The sequence below is a fragment of the Medicago truncatula genome, chromosome 6 (assembly GCF_003473485.1).
Source record: "Medicago truncatula cultivar Jemalong A17 chromosome 6, MtrunA17r5.0-ANR, whole genome shotgun sequence".
NCBI classification, from domain to species: domain Eukaryota; kingdom Viridiplantae; phylum Streptophyta; class Magnoliopsida; order Fabales; family Fabaceae; genus Medicago; species Medicago truncatula.
Window position 1 is genome coordinate 25,936,140 of NC_053047.1, and position 14,554 is coordinate 25,950,693.

The 14,554-nt window shown below is 36.3% G+C and overlaps 2 protein-coding genes across 2 annotated transcripts; one reads left to right on the plus strand and one right to left on the minus strand.

Moving 5' to 3' along the window:
- Positions 1–669, minus strand: LOC112418112 (uncharacterized). Its single transcript, XM_024774344.2, has one exon. The coding sequence runs from the start codon at positions 667–669 to the stop codon at positions 1–3; it is 669 nt and encodes a 222-aa protein (XP_024630112.2).
- A 2,743-nt stretch (positions 670–3,412) lies between these two features.
- Positions 3,413–11,424, plus strand: LOC120576065 (uncharacterized). Its single transcript, XM_039827030.1, has 6 exons — positions 3,413–3,631; positions 3,980–4,990; positions 5,234–5,300; positions 5,640–5,897; positions 6,375–7,073; positions 8,825–11,424. Exons 1-6 carry the CDS (start codon positions 3,413–3,415, stop codon positions 11,422–11,424), a joined length of 4,854 nt encoding a protein of 1,617 aa, XP_039682964.1.
- The last annotated feature ends 3,130 nt before the right edge of the window (positions 11,425–14,554 follow it).

Consider the following 14,554-nt stretch of genomic DNA (forward strand, 5'->3'; position numbering starts at 1 on the left):
TTAGAGGGAAAATACCCATTTTTGGAATACTGGACTCATCACATCCGTTACAACATTATTAAGCAGGCGATTATTACGTTTGTTCCACACAATCCAAGTACACATAATCCAGATTAGTTGTAGAAAGGAACGTTTAGCTTTACCAACACCTATCAAATAAGTAAACTGCACCAAATGATCAGGAAGATTATTAGGATCCACCCCCATAGAACCTAGCCAATTGCGCACCTGCTGCCACAATAAAACAGAATTTGGGCAAAATAAAAATAAATGTTCGGCTGTTTCAACATGACCACATCTTGTATCACAAAGAGTCGCCTCTGAATTAAGAACACCACGAGCTGCCAAATTTGCTTTTGTAGGTAAACGATCCCGAAGAAGTCTCCAAGCAAAAATCGAGACCTTCAAGGGGACCTGATGATGCCAAACTAGGTCCAAAGCGTCTTCTATAAGAGGATTGGCACCCTCTGTTAAAAGATCATAAGCTCCTCGGACAGCATAACCCCCCGAAGGGTCAGGTAACCACAACCATCTGTCTGAAACATTAGGCAACAAAGAAACATCCAGCAGTAAAGCCCTAAGCTCCTCTAATAAATTCTCCTCCCCAGCCCACAACCTACGTCTCCATCTCCACCCTTCCCCTCCTTGCTCCAGGCCAAGAGAGAACATATTCGGCACCGAAATGGTTTTGTTCTTAGCAAAGTCAAACAACCTACGAAACCGCTCACTAAAAGGAACATCACCAAACCACCTATGAGACCAAAACAACGTATCAACACCATCCCCACCTTCCTTAACACACTATCGACAAACCTACCACCCCCTACATCGCCAACACCCTCACAAATCCTCCCTACCTCCCGCCACCAAGAAGAACAACTCCAGCTCCCCACCTCCAACCTCCCACCTATTTCGCCATAACGGGCGACTAAAACATGATACCACAATCCTTCTCTATCCACTAACATCCCCCAACACCATTTCCCTAGCAATGCAACATTAAACTCCTTCAACTTCCTGACCCCCAACCCTCCAAACTCCTTTTTAGAACATACAGTATTCCAATCTATTCAAGTAATTTTCCTACGGTCCTCAATCCCCCCCCCCCCCCCCCCCCCAAAAAAAAAAAAAATTATTCAACAAAGATTCAATGGAAGAGATTATACCTGTTGGAGCTTTAAAGAAGGAAAGAGCATAGACAGGCAGCGAAGTCAAAACTGATTTCAGGAGGATCAAGCGACCACCAAACGAGAGAAACCGGCTTTTCCACCCCGACAGTCTAGATTTAATACAATTTACAACAAGGTCCCAAAACAAAAGTCTCCGCGGATTACCCCCAATAGGCAAACCTAGGTACAATAAAGGAACCTTACCCACTTTACAACTTAACACCGAGGCCGCCTCACTCAACCAAGAATCATAAATATTAATTCTCACCAACAAGCTTTTATTAAAATTCACTTTCAAACCCGACATCAACTCAAAGATGACAAGAGTCGCCCGAAGAGCACAAACATTTGTTGAGGCAAAATCCCTAATTAATTTTAAAGATAACAAACCTTGATGATTAAGGAAATTAATGGACTTTGATTAATTTGTTGGTATTTAACTTGTGCTCTTGAGTGGTTAACTAAGACAGGAACAAGTCTCAATTTATACCAAGAAACAAAGAATCAAAGGACATAAAGACTTAAGAACTCAGTCAGAGTTCAGAAAGTTAAAAAGAGTTCAGAAGGTTGGACAGAGTTCAGAAAGTTGTTCATGATGAACATCAAGAACCAAGCCCAGATACTCATGAACTAAATAAAGAACATGCAAGGTTCACGTGACTTAAATGAAAGCCCAGAAAAGTACAAGACTAAGATCAATCAAAGAATAAGAGCATTTATTTGATTAAAGTCAAAAAGGGCATCTTCAATGTTCATTTAAAACTATGAACATTTGAAGTACAAAACATTAGGAATATTCCATTAAGAATATCATCCCAGATGTTTTCCATGCTGCACTTCATAAATGCTTCACTATTAGGATTTGATTACATCATTTACAAGTCTTACAAATCATCCTAAGTGAAACAAAAGAAACATTCTGAAGTCCCCTGAGTTCAGAATGTTCGTTCCTGCTCCATGCTTTTTCTGACGTGAACAGTACAGCAGTTGGAAAGCAAGAGGCAAAGTCAAAAGCAAGATCAGATCTGATTCATCAAGATCTCGACACATAAGGGAGTTGGTACTGTACAAAGCAAACCAAATCCCCTAAAGCATGGAAGTGAAGTGACAGCACCACTTTATGATATCCTGCACACATTCCAAGACAGATTTCAAAGAAGATCTGCTACAGGAACATTCTGAAGTATGTCCAAGAACAATCTTCAAGTATAACCTAGAAATTCATGATACATTCATCTGCAAAAACCCAGATGCATATCTGGCCGTTCATCCACATGAACTCAGACGAAGATCATGAAGAACACAACAACATTCTGAAGTATTCAACAACATTCTGAAGTATTCGAACAACATTCTGAAGTATCTCAGTTTGCCCAGAATTTCAAGTTAAAGTTGGTGGGTCCCAGAACACGTGGCATAAAACCAGTGGTCACTCTCCAACGGCTACAAAGGCTCAAGAACTCTATAAATAGAAATCAAGACCTCAGCATACAACACACCTTTGCAAAGCATACAAGAAAACAACATAAGAAGTGTTTGAAGCTTTAGCAAAAATATTGATCATCACAAAGATTCCAAGAAGTCTTCAAAAGTGTAAATCAATATCTCTCATATCTTTTCAAAGATAAATCTCAACCTCCATTCTTCTCTTGTTTGATCTATATCATTCAACCTCCATACAAATTGTAAAGAAAGTCTCATCTAGCTTTAGGGGTACTAAAGTGTTAGTTTGAGCAGAAAGGTGTAAAGTCTAAGTGGGTAACTTAGCAAGAAAGGTGTAAGCCTGCTGAGGCTAAGAGAATACAATTGTTGTAATTGTTCAGGTGAACAAGGTTGTAAGGTGCAGGATTTGAGAAGTTATCTCAAGCATCACAGTGGAAAATCTCACAAGATTGTGAGGAGTGGACTAACCCACATTGGGTGAACCACTATAAATTTCTGTGTGTTCTTCTTCTCTTTTCTTTACTATTTACTTACAGTAAACACAACACACACAAACACATTTAATTATTCAAATTGTGTTTATACTAATACTTCAGAATGTTCTGAAGTCTGTCTGTTAACTTAACAATTCCAAGTTATCAACTTGAGAATAACTTTTAAGTGGCAGGATTAATTTTTAAAGGGTCACAATTCAAACCCCCCCTTCCTTGTGACTATTTTATCTACTTCAATTGGTATCAGAGCACGGCTCTAAGGGTTTGAACACTTAAAACAAGTGTTAGAGAAAAGATTCAGGAAGTATGTCTAAAGTCAAATACATAGCTGAAGGAGGATCATCAAACAGACCACCACTTTTTGATGGCTCAAACTACTACTTCTGGAAAGGCAAGATGGAACTCTTTCTCAGATCTCAGGACAATGACATGTGGACAGTAATCACAGATGGAGACTTTGTTCCACTAACCAAAGAAGGGATCATCAAAGTTAAGAGTGCATGGTCAACAGATGAAAAGGCTCAGGTATTGCTAAACTCTAAAGCTAGACTCTTTCTATCATGTGCACTAACCATGGAAGAAAGTGAAAGAGTTGATGAATGCAAAAATGCTAAAGAGGTATGGGATACCTTGAAAGTACATCATGAAGGTACATCTCATGTCAAAGAAACCAGAATTGACATTGGAGTCAGAAAGTTTGAAGTCTTTGAAATGAGTGAAAATGAAACCATTGATGAGATGTATGCCAGATTTACTACAATAGTAAATGAAATGAGATCTCTTGGAAAAGCATATTCCACTCATGAGAGAATCAGAAAAATATTGAGATGTCTTCCAAGTATGTGGAGACCTATGGTCACTGCAATCACTCAGGCCAAAGATTTGAAATCTATGAACCTGGAAGATCTCATTGGTTCACTGAGAGCTCATGAAGTTGTACTTCAAGGAGACAAACCAGTAAAGAAGGTAAAGTCACTTGCCTTGAAAGCCTCTCAGCAAACCTCATCAGTAACTGAAGATGATGTGCAAGAAACACAAGAAATAGAAGAAGTTCATGAAGAAGAAGCTGAAGATGAACTAGCACTAATCTCAAAAAGGATACAAAGAATGATGATGAGAAGAAATCAAATCAGGAAGAAATTTCCCAACACAAGCAACAACAACAGAACTGAAACTGACAAAAGTCAGGTCACTTGTTTTGGCTGCAACAAAACTGGACACTACAAAAGTGAATGTCCTGACATTAAAAAGGTGCAAAGAAAACCACCTTTCAAGAAGAAAGCTATGATCACCTGGGATGACATGGAAGAAACAGAATCACAAGAAGATGAGGAAGCCAACTTAAGTTTGATGGCTCAAACAGATGATGAAGAAGAGGTAATTGTCTACAAAACTCATCCTTTATATAAAGACCTTGAAAGTAAACTTGATAGCCTTTTATATGATTCAAACTTCTTAACTAATAGATGTCAGTCATTAATCAAGGAACTTTCTGAACTAAAAATAGAAAAGGAAAAACTTCAAAATAAATATGATGAATCTAGAAAAACCATACAGACTTTGCAGGACTCTCATTTTAAAATGTCTGAACAACAAAGAGAATTAAACAAAAGGCAAAAGAACATTTATTCCAAACCTTCTGAGGTACAAAAGGAAAACATTCTTTTAAAAAATGAAGTTGAGAAACTGAAAAATGATCTCACATGCTTCATAAAGTCTACAGAAACATTTCAAAATATTTTGGGATCTCAAAGCAAAAGTGCTGAGAAATCTGGTTTAGGATTCAAAGATCCAAACAAGAATCTCATTAAAAACTTTGTACCTCAAAAGACTGAAATGAAGTTACAATGTTCTTACTGTGATAGATTAGGACATGATGTATCTGTATGTTATCATAAGAAGAAGTTTATTAGAAAAAATAAGATTAATCTTAGTTCAGAACATTCTCATCTTAATAGATCAGAAAGTTCACAAAAGGCTGAGAAGGCTAAGATGATATGTTCCTGCTGTAACAAATCTGATCATACAAGACAGAAAGTTACATTCAGAAAAGATCTCTTAGAAGAACTAACCCTCAAGGACCCAACATTACATGGGTACCTAAAGTTTTTGTCTTGTCAAATGTAGGTCTTGCCTCAAGGTGCAAGAACAAAGCCATGGTACTTGGATAGTGGCTGTTCTAGACACATGACAGGTGACAGGAATTGTTTTCTAACCTTTGAAAAGAAGGATGGAGGACTTGTGACATTTGGAAACAATGACAAAGGTAAAATTAGAGGAAAAGGTACTATAGGTAAATTTAACTCTGCTAAGATAGAAAATGTTCAGTATGTAGAAGGTTTGAAACACAATCTACTTAGCATAAGTCAATTGTGTGATAGTGGATTTGAAGTTATATTTAAACCTAACATATGTGAAATAAGACAAACCTCCTCTAACAAACTTTTCTTTTCTGGATCAAGGAAAAAGAACTTATATGTTCTAGATCTAAATGATATGCCAGCTGAATCATGTTTTATTTCTCTTGAAATAGATAAATGGATTTGGCACAAAAGAGCTGGTCATATAAGTATGAAAACCATTGCTAAACTTTCTCAACTTGATCTAGTTAGAGGTTTGCCAAAGATTAGCTTTGAAAAGGACAAGATCTGTGAAGCTTGTGTTAAAGGAAAACAAGTCAAAAGTAGTTTCAAAACAATTGAATTTATTTCAACTCAGAAACCTTTGGAACTTCTTCACATTGATCTCTTTGGTCCAGTTCAAACTGCAAGTCTAACTGGCAAAAGATATGGTTTTGTTATTGTTGATGACTTTTCCAGATTTACATGGGTTCTATTTTTAAAACATAAAGATGAATCTTTTGAAGCATTTCAAAACTTCTGTATAAGAGTTCAAAATGAAAAAAGTTCAAATATCATAACAGTTAGGAGTGATCATGGAGGTGAATTTGAAAATGCATCTTTCAAAACATTCTTTGATGAAAAGGGTATTAAACATAATTTTTCTTGTGCAAGAACTCGACAACAAAATGGAGTTGTTGAAAGGAAAAATAGAACTTTACAAGAAATGGCTAGAACCATGTTAAATGAATCAAATGTTGAAGATTATTTTTGGGCAGAAGCCATTAACACATCTTGCTACATTTTGAATAGAGTTTCAATAAGAAAGGTTCTCAATAAAACCCCATATGAACTCTGGAAAAATATCAAACCTAGCATATCTTATTTTCACATATTTGGATGCTATTGCTACATTCTGAACAATAAAGAAAAATTGGGTAAGTTTGATCCTAAATCAGATAAAGCTATCTTTTTAGGATACTCTACAACTTCCAAAGGTTATAGAGTATACAATCTAAAAACCCAGACAGTTGAAATCAGTATGCATGTCATATTTGATGAATATGATGAACATTCTCAACTCAAAGAGAGTGAAGAAACTGAAGAACCAGTACTTCAGAATGTTTCAAATCAAGACACTGTAAGTACAGTAGATAAGGAAGATGATCAGAATAATCAAGATCCATCACTTCAGAGTCCTCCTAGAAGTTGGAGAATGGTAGGAGATCATCCTGCAGAACAAATCATTGGAAGCACAACTGATGGTATAAGAACCAGATTGTCCTTTCAAGATAACAACATGGCAATGATTTCTCAATTCGAACCTAAGTCAATCAATGAAGCCATCATTGATGACTCATGGATTGAAGCCATGAAGGAAGAACTTTCTCAGTTTGAAAGAAACAAAGTTTGGAATTTAGTTCCAAATAATCAAAGCAAAACCATCATTGGAACAAGATGGGTTTTCAAGAACAAGCTTGATGAAGAAGGTAAGGTTGTCAGAAACAAAGCAAGGCTAGTAGCTCAAGGTTACAATCAACAAGAAGGTATTGACTATGATGAGACTTTTGCACCAGTAGCAAGGTTAGAAGCCATTAGAATACTTCTTGCTTATGCTGCACATAAAAGTATTAAACTTTTTCAAATGGATGTGAAAAGTGCATTTCTAAATGGTTTTCTAAATGAAGAAGTTTATGTAAGTCAACCTCCTGGCTTCATAAATAAAGAGAACCCAAATCATGTTTTTAAACTAACTAAAGCACTTTATGGTCTTAAGCAAGCTCCTAGAGCTTGGTATGATAGACTTAGCACATTCTTGATTGAAAATGGTTTTTCAAGAGGAAAAATAGATACCACACTTTTCAGAAAAACTCATAACTCAGACTTACTGATTGTCCAAGTTTATGTAGATGATATTATTTTTGGTGCTACAAAAATAAAAATGTGTGAAGACTTTTCCAATCTCATGCAAAGTGAATTTGAGATGAGCATGATGGGTGAACTTGGTTTTTTCCTTGGTTTACAAATCAAGCAACATCCAAATGGAATTTTTATAAGTTAAGAAAAGTATGTCAAAGACATTCTTAAGAAATACAAAATGAATGAGGCAAAAATCATGGTCACCCCCATGCATCCATCTTCAAGTTTAGATAGGGATGAGAGTGGAAAATCTATTTCTGAAAAAGAATATAGAGGCATGATAGGATCATTATTGTATTTAACTGCTAGCAGACCTGACATAGTGTTTGCAGTAGGTTTATGTGCTAGATTTCAAACTTGTGCAAAAGAATCCCATTTAACTGCAGTTAAAAGGATTTTTAGATATCTAGTAGGTACTACTGATCTTGGCCTTTGGTATAGAAAAGGTTCTAGTTTTGATCTTGTAGCTTATTGTGATGCTGATTATGCTGGAGACAAAGTTGAGAGGAAGAGTACAAGTGGCACCTGTCAATTCTTGGGACAAGCATTAATTGGTTGGTCTTGCAGAAAGCAAAACACCATTGCACTCTCCACAACTGAAGCTGAGTATGTATCTGCAGCAAATTGTTGCTCTCAAGTCTTATGGATCAGAAATCAAATGGAAGATTATTCACTAAGGTACAAAAATGTTCCTATTTTGTGTGATAACACAAGTGCTATAAATCTTTCTAAAAATCCAATTCAGCATTCTAGGTCTAAACACATTGAAATTAAACATCATTTCATTAGAGACCATGTTCAGAAAAAGGATATTGCATTAAGCTTTGTTGATACAGAAAATCAATTAGCTGACATTTTTACAAAACCATTGGTTGAGGATAGATTCAATTTTATTAAAGAAAAATTGTTAATCATGAAAAATCCCAACAAAAGTTGATTACTGAAGCACTAAGGGCCATAAACCAACCCCCTTGATGCTATCTGATTCGTATCAGAAAGTTCAAACAAAGTTCAGAATGTTTGCAAAAGTTCAGAATGTTCACACAAGTTCAGAATGTTCGCATCTGATAAAAATGTTCAGAACTGTCCTTTTGAACAAATTAAATAATTCATTTTTAAAAAAAATGATTATTTAAAGTAATCCTTCCATATCTCTAAACATTTAATGCTGTCTCAAAAGCAGTTTTTATCTTGGACAATAACTACTAGACAGTAAAAACTGTCCAAACCGTCTCTTCACCTTCCCTCTTCAACGGCTACTTTATTTTCTCTTTCCTTTTTTACAGTCTTCATTTTTTCTTTCCCCATAAAACTGTCTCCAACCACTCACTTCCCTTTCCCACTCTCTCACGTCTTCTCTATAAGACTAATCATCACTCTCTACTAAACCTCTCACACTTCTAATTTCACTTTATCTCCTTTCTCTCTCCATTTTTCCAAAACTCTGTTTTTGCTTAAGGTTCTTCAATGGCACGAACCAAAACAACTTGTCCACCATCTGAAGATGATTCAACACCCATTGATCAATCTGAATCATCATTCCAAACCGTTGCTGATGAATCAAACTCATCCCCTCTAAACGAAACTCATGTTCATACCGTACTCCCTGATGAAATTATCCCAGTCACCAAAACCACTAAACTATCCAAACCAAAGAAAGCTATCAAACCTAAGGCAACAAGAAAATCCTCAAGACTTAGGTCTGGATCCTCAACTTCCAAAACCAAAACAATTTCTCATATTGACCTCACAGACTCATTAGAAAAAGATGATGGTGATGAAACTCTCTCTGAGTTCATAAAAACTTCAAAGGCTGAGTCTAAGAAGAAGAAAGGAAAGACTCAAGTGATTGAAACCCCTCCTGCATCTGAAACATCTGAGAAGGACTCATTAGAAGAGGAAGAAGAGAAAGAAACAACTCCACCCAAGAAGCATGGCAAGGGAAAAGATGTCAAACTAATTGCATCTTTAAGGAAAGCTGAGAAGGAAGCTAAACAATCTCAGAGACCAGTGAGCAAAGCAAAATACTTTGACTTTGCAGATCTAAAGAAGAAAAACTGGAATCTACGAGAATACACTGATTCTCAGGATTGGTCATACTTTGTGTCACTTCAAGATCTCACCTTTGAGAATCTGGTGAGAGAGTTCTACAGCTCAATGAAAATCAAAGAAAAGAAGAAGGAAAAGATCCTTATCTCCACTGTCAAAGGCGTTGAAATCAAAATCACCAAGGATTTTCTTTCAAAAGCTTTAAGAATTCCAAATGAAGGTAATGAACTTTTCTTTCCTTCCTGGTTTCATGAGATGAAAGTCAGTCATAACAAACTCATAGTTGAGTACACCAAACCTGACCTCCCTTTCAACTCCACAAATCTGAAAGATGTTCCTAAAATCCTTCACAACATGATTAGACACACTCTGCTTCCTAGAAGTGGCACTTTTGAAGTAGTCACTGATACAGATTTGTGTATCATGTATCATATGATCACAAAGAAAAGGTTGAACCTTTGTTACATCATTCTTCAACACATGACTGATTCATGTTTGAACCCCAAACAATCAAATGTTGCCCTTGCTTATGGTATACATATCACTTCCATACTAAGAGCTGCTAACGTTAATCTTGGAGGAGAAGATGGTGATTACTCCTTCATGAGATTCACATCAAAAACTCTAGCTCAACTCCACATAACCACCTCCAACATGCCTACTCCTGTGTCTTCTCAAACAACTAGCTCTGTCAAAAGACACTCAGTTCAGAATGTTAAGAAGCCAAGTAAGAAGAGAAAGCTTGAAAAAGTCAGGAATCTTTCAAGCATTCAAAGACAAGAGGAAGAAAACTCTCCTGAAAAAGAAGAGTCTGATGATGAAATGGCTGATTCCCCACCAAAGGATGGTGAACCCTCTGATGTAAATCTTTTCCAAGATATTGCTGAAAATGCAAAGGAAATCCTTCAGCAAAATGCAGAAGATCAGAATGTTGAAGAGTCTGAGAAAGAAGAAGATGTTGCTGGTCAAGACAAGTTGCAAGAAGAAGAAGAAGAAGATGTCTCTCAGGAAACAGAAGAAGAACCAACTCAAGATGAACCCCAAGTTGCTGCAATCTCTGAAGAGGAACTTCAGAATGTTGACTCAACTGCTGCTGCTGAAGTTCAGAATGTTGATACTCCTCCTACTGAACAACTTCAGAAAGTTAATGAAGTTGAAGAAAATACTGAGCAAACTGCTCAAGAAGTTGCTTATGCTGTGGAAGAAGGATCTCAGGAAAATGATCAAGACATGCAGGATGTGGCTGAAATTCTTGTCTCTCAAAGAATGAGTGAGGGACATGATGAAATGGATCCTCAAGAGTTTGAGCAAGCTGAAAATCAAACTGGCTTTGATCTAAATGTGGAAGATCCAAGCACAGATTTGAATGTGTACCAAGATGCACAGCCTGAAAACAATGAGGAAGTGCAAGCTCATGAAATGATTCAGGAACTTCAAGAAAAGCCTGCAATCACAGTTCAGAATGTTCAGACAAATGCATCTGCTGAACCTAGCTTGCCTCAAGAGAATGAGATGTCAGCTGATCCTATCCCTCAAGCATCAGGATCACTTCCCTCTGATGAAGTTCACCTCATGGCTCAACAAACTCCTCAAAATCAAAATCTGAATTTCTCCACTTCTACAATGGAATCAGAAGTTGGAAAATTCTTTGTTTCTCCTTTGCTCACTCCAAGTGTACTGCCTTCTCCAATCACAAACAAAACCACTAGCAAGCTGCCTAACATTCCTGACCTTTTTGAATCTTTGGATACCTTTGTTACCAAAGATGGTCCTTCTAAGGAAAAGGCTGAAGCATCTGCTCATGCTCCCTCTGTCAAACCATCCAAAGCTGAGAAAATGGCTGCCAGAGCTCTTAGAGTCTCCACCAAGACTCATAAGATTGCCTGTGTGCTAGCCAAATGGACCATTGATGTTCATGCTCCTGGTCTGGCTCTTGACCCTCCTATTTTTGAAGATCCTAGCGTATTTGACTCTGAACCCTCCTCTGACTCTGGGGATTCCACCCCTTAGTTCTCTGTGTCTTGTACCTCCTTATCTTTTTGCAGATGACAAAAAGGGGAGAAGCTTTAGGATAATTATGTCTTTAAGTTTCTAGGTTTAGGCCCTAAGTAGGTCAGTGATCAAATCTTGTTGGAGAAGTTCTTAAAACTTCATTCCATTTTTTTTGCTTGATCACATATGCATTTATAATTCCTTTTTTGTTTTTGAACCATATAAGTCATGTACTTGTTCTGAATGATTTAATGAATGAAAATGAATTTGGTTCAAATGTGCATGTTTTATTTATGCCTTGAATTATAAAAGTGAGGGGGAGCTTTATAAAGCTTTTAAAAACTCACTGCATGAATTATAAAAATGAGGGGGAGCATAAAAAAATACATTTTTAGCTCTGAAACCTCTCATATATATAATCAAAATCCATAATCCTAAATCATAGGTTTGTCATCATCAAAAAGGGGGAGATTGTTGAGGCAAAATCCCTAATTAATTTTAAAGATAACAAACCTTGATGATTAAGGAAATTAATGGACTTTGATTAATTTGTTGGTATTTAACTTGTGCTCTTGAGTGGTTAACTAAGACAGGAACAAGTCTCAATTTATACCAAGAAACAAAGAATCAAAGGACATAAAGACTTAAGAACTCAGTCAGAGTTCAGAAAGTTAAAAAGAGTTCAGAAGGTTGGACATAGTTCAGAAAGTTGTTCATGATGAACATCAAGAACCAAGCCCAGATACTCATGAACTAAATAAAGAACATGCAAGGTTCACGTGACTTAAATGAAAGCCCAGAAAAGTACAAGACTAAGATCAATCAAAGAATAAGAGCATTTATTTGATTAAAGTCAAAAAGGGCATCTTCAATGTTCATTTAAGACTATGAACATTTGAAGTACAAAACATTAGGAATATTCCATTAAGAATATCATCCCAGATGTTTTCCATGCTGCACTTCATAAATGCTTCACTATTAGGATTTGATTACATCATTTACAAGTCTTACAAATCATCCTAAGTGAAACAAAAGAAACATTCTGAAGTCCCCTGAGTTCAGAATGTTCGTTCCTGCTCCATGCTTTTTCTGACGTGAACAGTACAGCAGTTGGAAAGCAAGAGGCAAAGTCAAAAGCAAGATCAGATCTGATTCATCAAGATCTCGACACATAAGGGAGTTGGTACTGTACAAAGCAAACCAAATCCCCTAAAGCATGGAAGTGAAGTGACAGCACCACTTTATGATATCCTGCACGCGTTCCAAGACAGATTTCAAAGAAGATCTGCTACAGGAACATTCTGAAGTATGTCCAAGAACAATCTTCAAGTATAACCCAGAAATTCATGATACATTCATCTGCAAAAACCCAGATGCATATCTGACCGTTCATCCACATGAACTCAGATGAAGATCATGAAGAACACAACAACATTCTGAAGTATTCAACAACATTCTGAAGTATCTCAGTTTGCCCAGAATTTCAAGTTAAAGTTGGTGGGTCCCAGAACACGTGGCATAAGACCAGTGGTCACTCTCCAACGGCTACAAAGGCTCAAGAACTCTATAAATAGAGATCAAGACCTCAGCATACAACACACGTTTGCAAAGCATACAAGAAAACAACATAAGAAGTGTTTGAAGCTTTAGCAAAAATATTGATCATCACAAAGATTCCAAGAAGTCTTCAAAAGTGTAAATCAATATCTCTCATATCTTTTCAAAGATAAATCTCAACCTCCATTCTTCTCTTGTCTGATCTATATCATTCAACCTCCATACAAATTGTAAAGAAAGTCTCATCTAGCTTTAGGGGTACTAAAGTGTTAGTTTGAGCAGAAAGGTGTAAAGTCTAAGTGGGTAACTTAGCAAGAAAGGTGTAAGCCTGCTGAGGCTAAGAGAATACAGTTGTTGTAATTGTTCAGGTGAACAAGGTTGTAAGGTGCAGGATTTGAGAAGTTATCTCAAGCATCATAGTGGAAAATCTCACAAGATTGTGAGGAGTGGACTAACCCACATTGGGTGAACCACTATAAATTTCTGTGTGTTCTTCTTCTCTTTTCTTTACTATTTACTTACAGTAAACACAACACACACAAACACATTTAATTATTCAAATTGTGTTTATACTAATACTTCAGAACGTTCTGAAGTCTGTCTGTTAACTTAACCATTCCAAGTTATCAACTTGAGAATAACTTTTAAGTGGCAGGATTAATTTTTAAAGGGTCACAATTCAAACCCCCCCTTCCTTGTGACTATTTTATCTACTTCAACATTAGCCCAACTTTTTTGGCCTAACAGCAGAGTGTCGTCAGCAAATTGGAGATGAGAAAGAACTACCGAGTTGGCCGCCCCAGCCGAGTACCCTGTAAACAGTTGGTTATCAACCATGGCTTTCATCAAAATGTGAAGCCCCTCCGCCGCAATAAGGAACAAAAAAGGTGACAGGGGATCCCCCTGACGCAGGCCCGTGTGAAGTTGAAATTCATCTGTAGGACTACCATTAACAATTTAGAAACATGAATAAATATTTCTTACATCTTTATTCTACAAACATTATATAGGGGTGTTCGTGATGCAATTTAGATCAATTTTGAGGTAAAAACTCATCCGATCAAAAATAAAAATCAAATGCAGTTATGTTTGGAAGACTATATACAAAAATTGATCTAATCTGATACAAATATACATGGTTTAGTTTGAATCGGTTTTTGATTATCCAAAATATAAAAGTTAATTTTTTTTAATTAATATTAATATTAGTCAAAGACGGTAAAATAATAAATTTGATCCAAAAAATAACATAAAATATATTAAGGATTAACAATAATGAATGAAAGTGAGCGATTTTGTTAAAAAATACTCCCTCCATCTCAAATTGTATGTCGCTTTAGGAAAAAAAAATTGTCCCAAATTATATGTCGCTTTAAAATACCAATGCAATATTAATGCTACTTTTTCTATTATAACCTTAACTATTTATTACCCTCTCTTCTTTCAATTCTTTCAGTTATCTTTCCCATATTATTTACTAAGGACGATTTTGTAAAACAACTCATAATATCTCTTCAAACAATATTAATTACATTTCTTAATATGTGTGAAATGTCCAAAATGTCATACAATTTGGGACGGAGAGAGTATT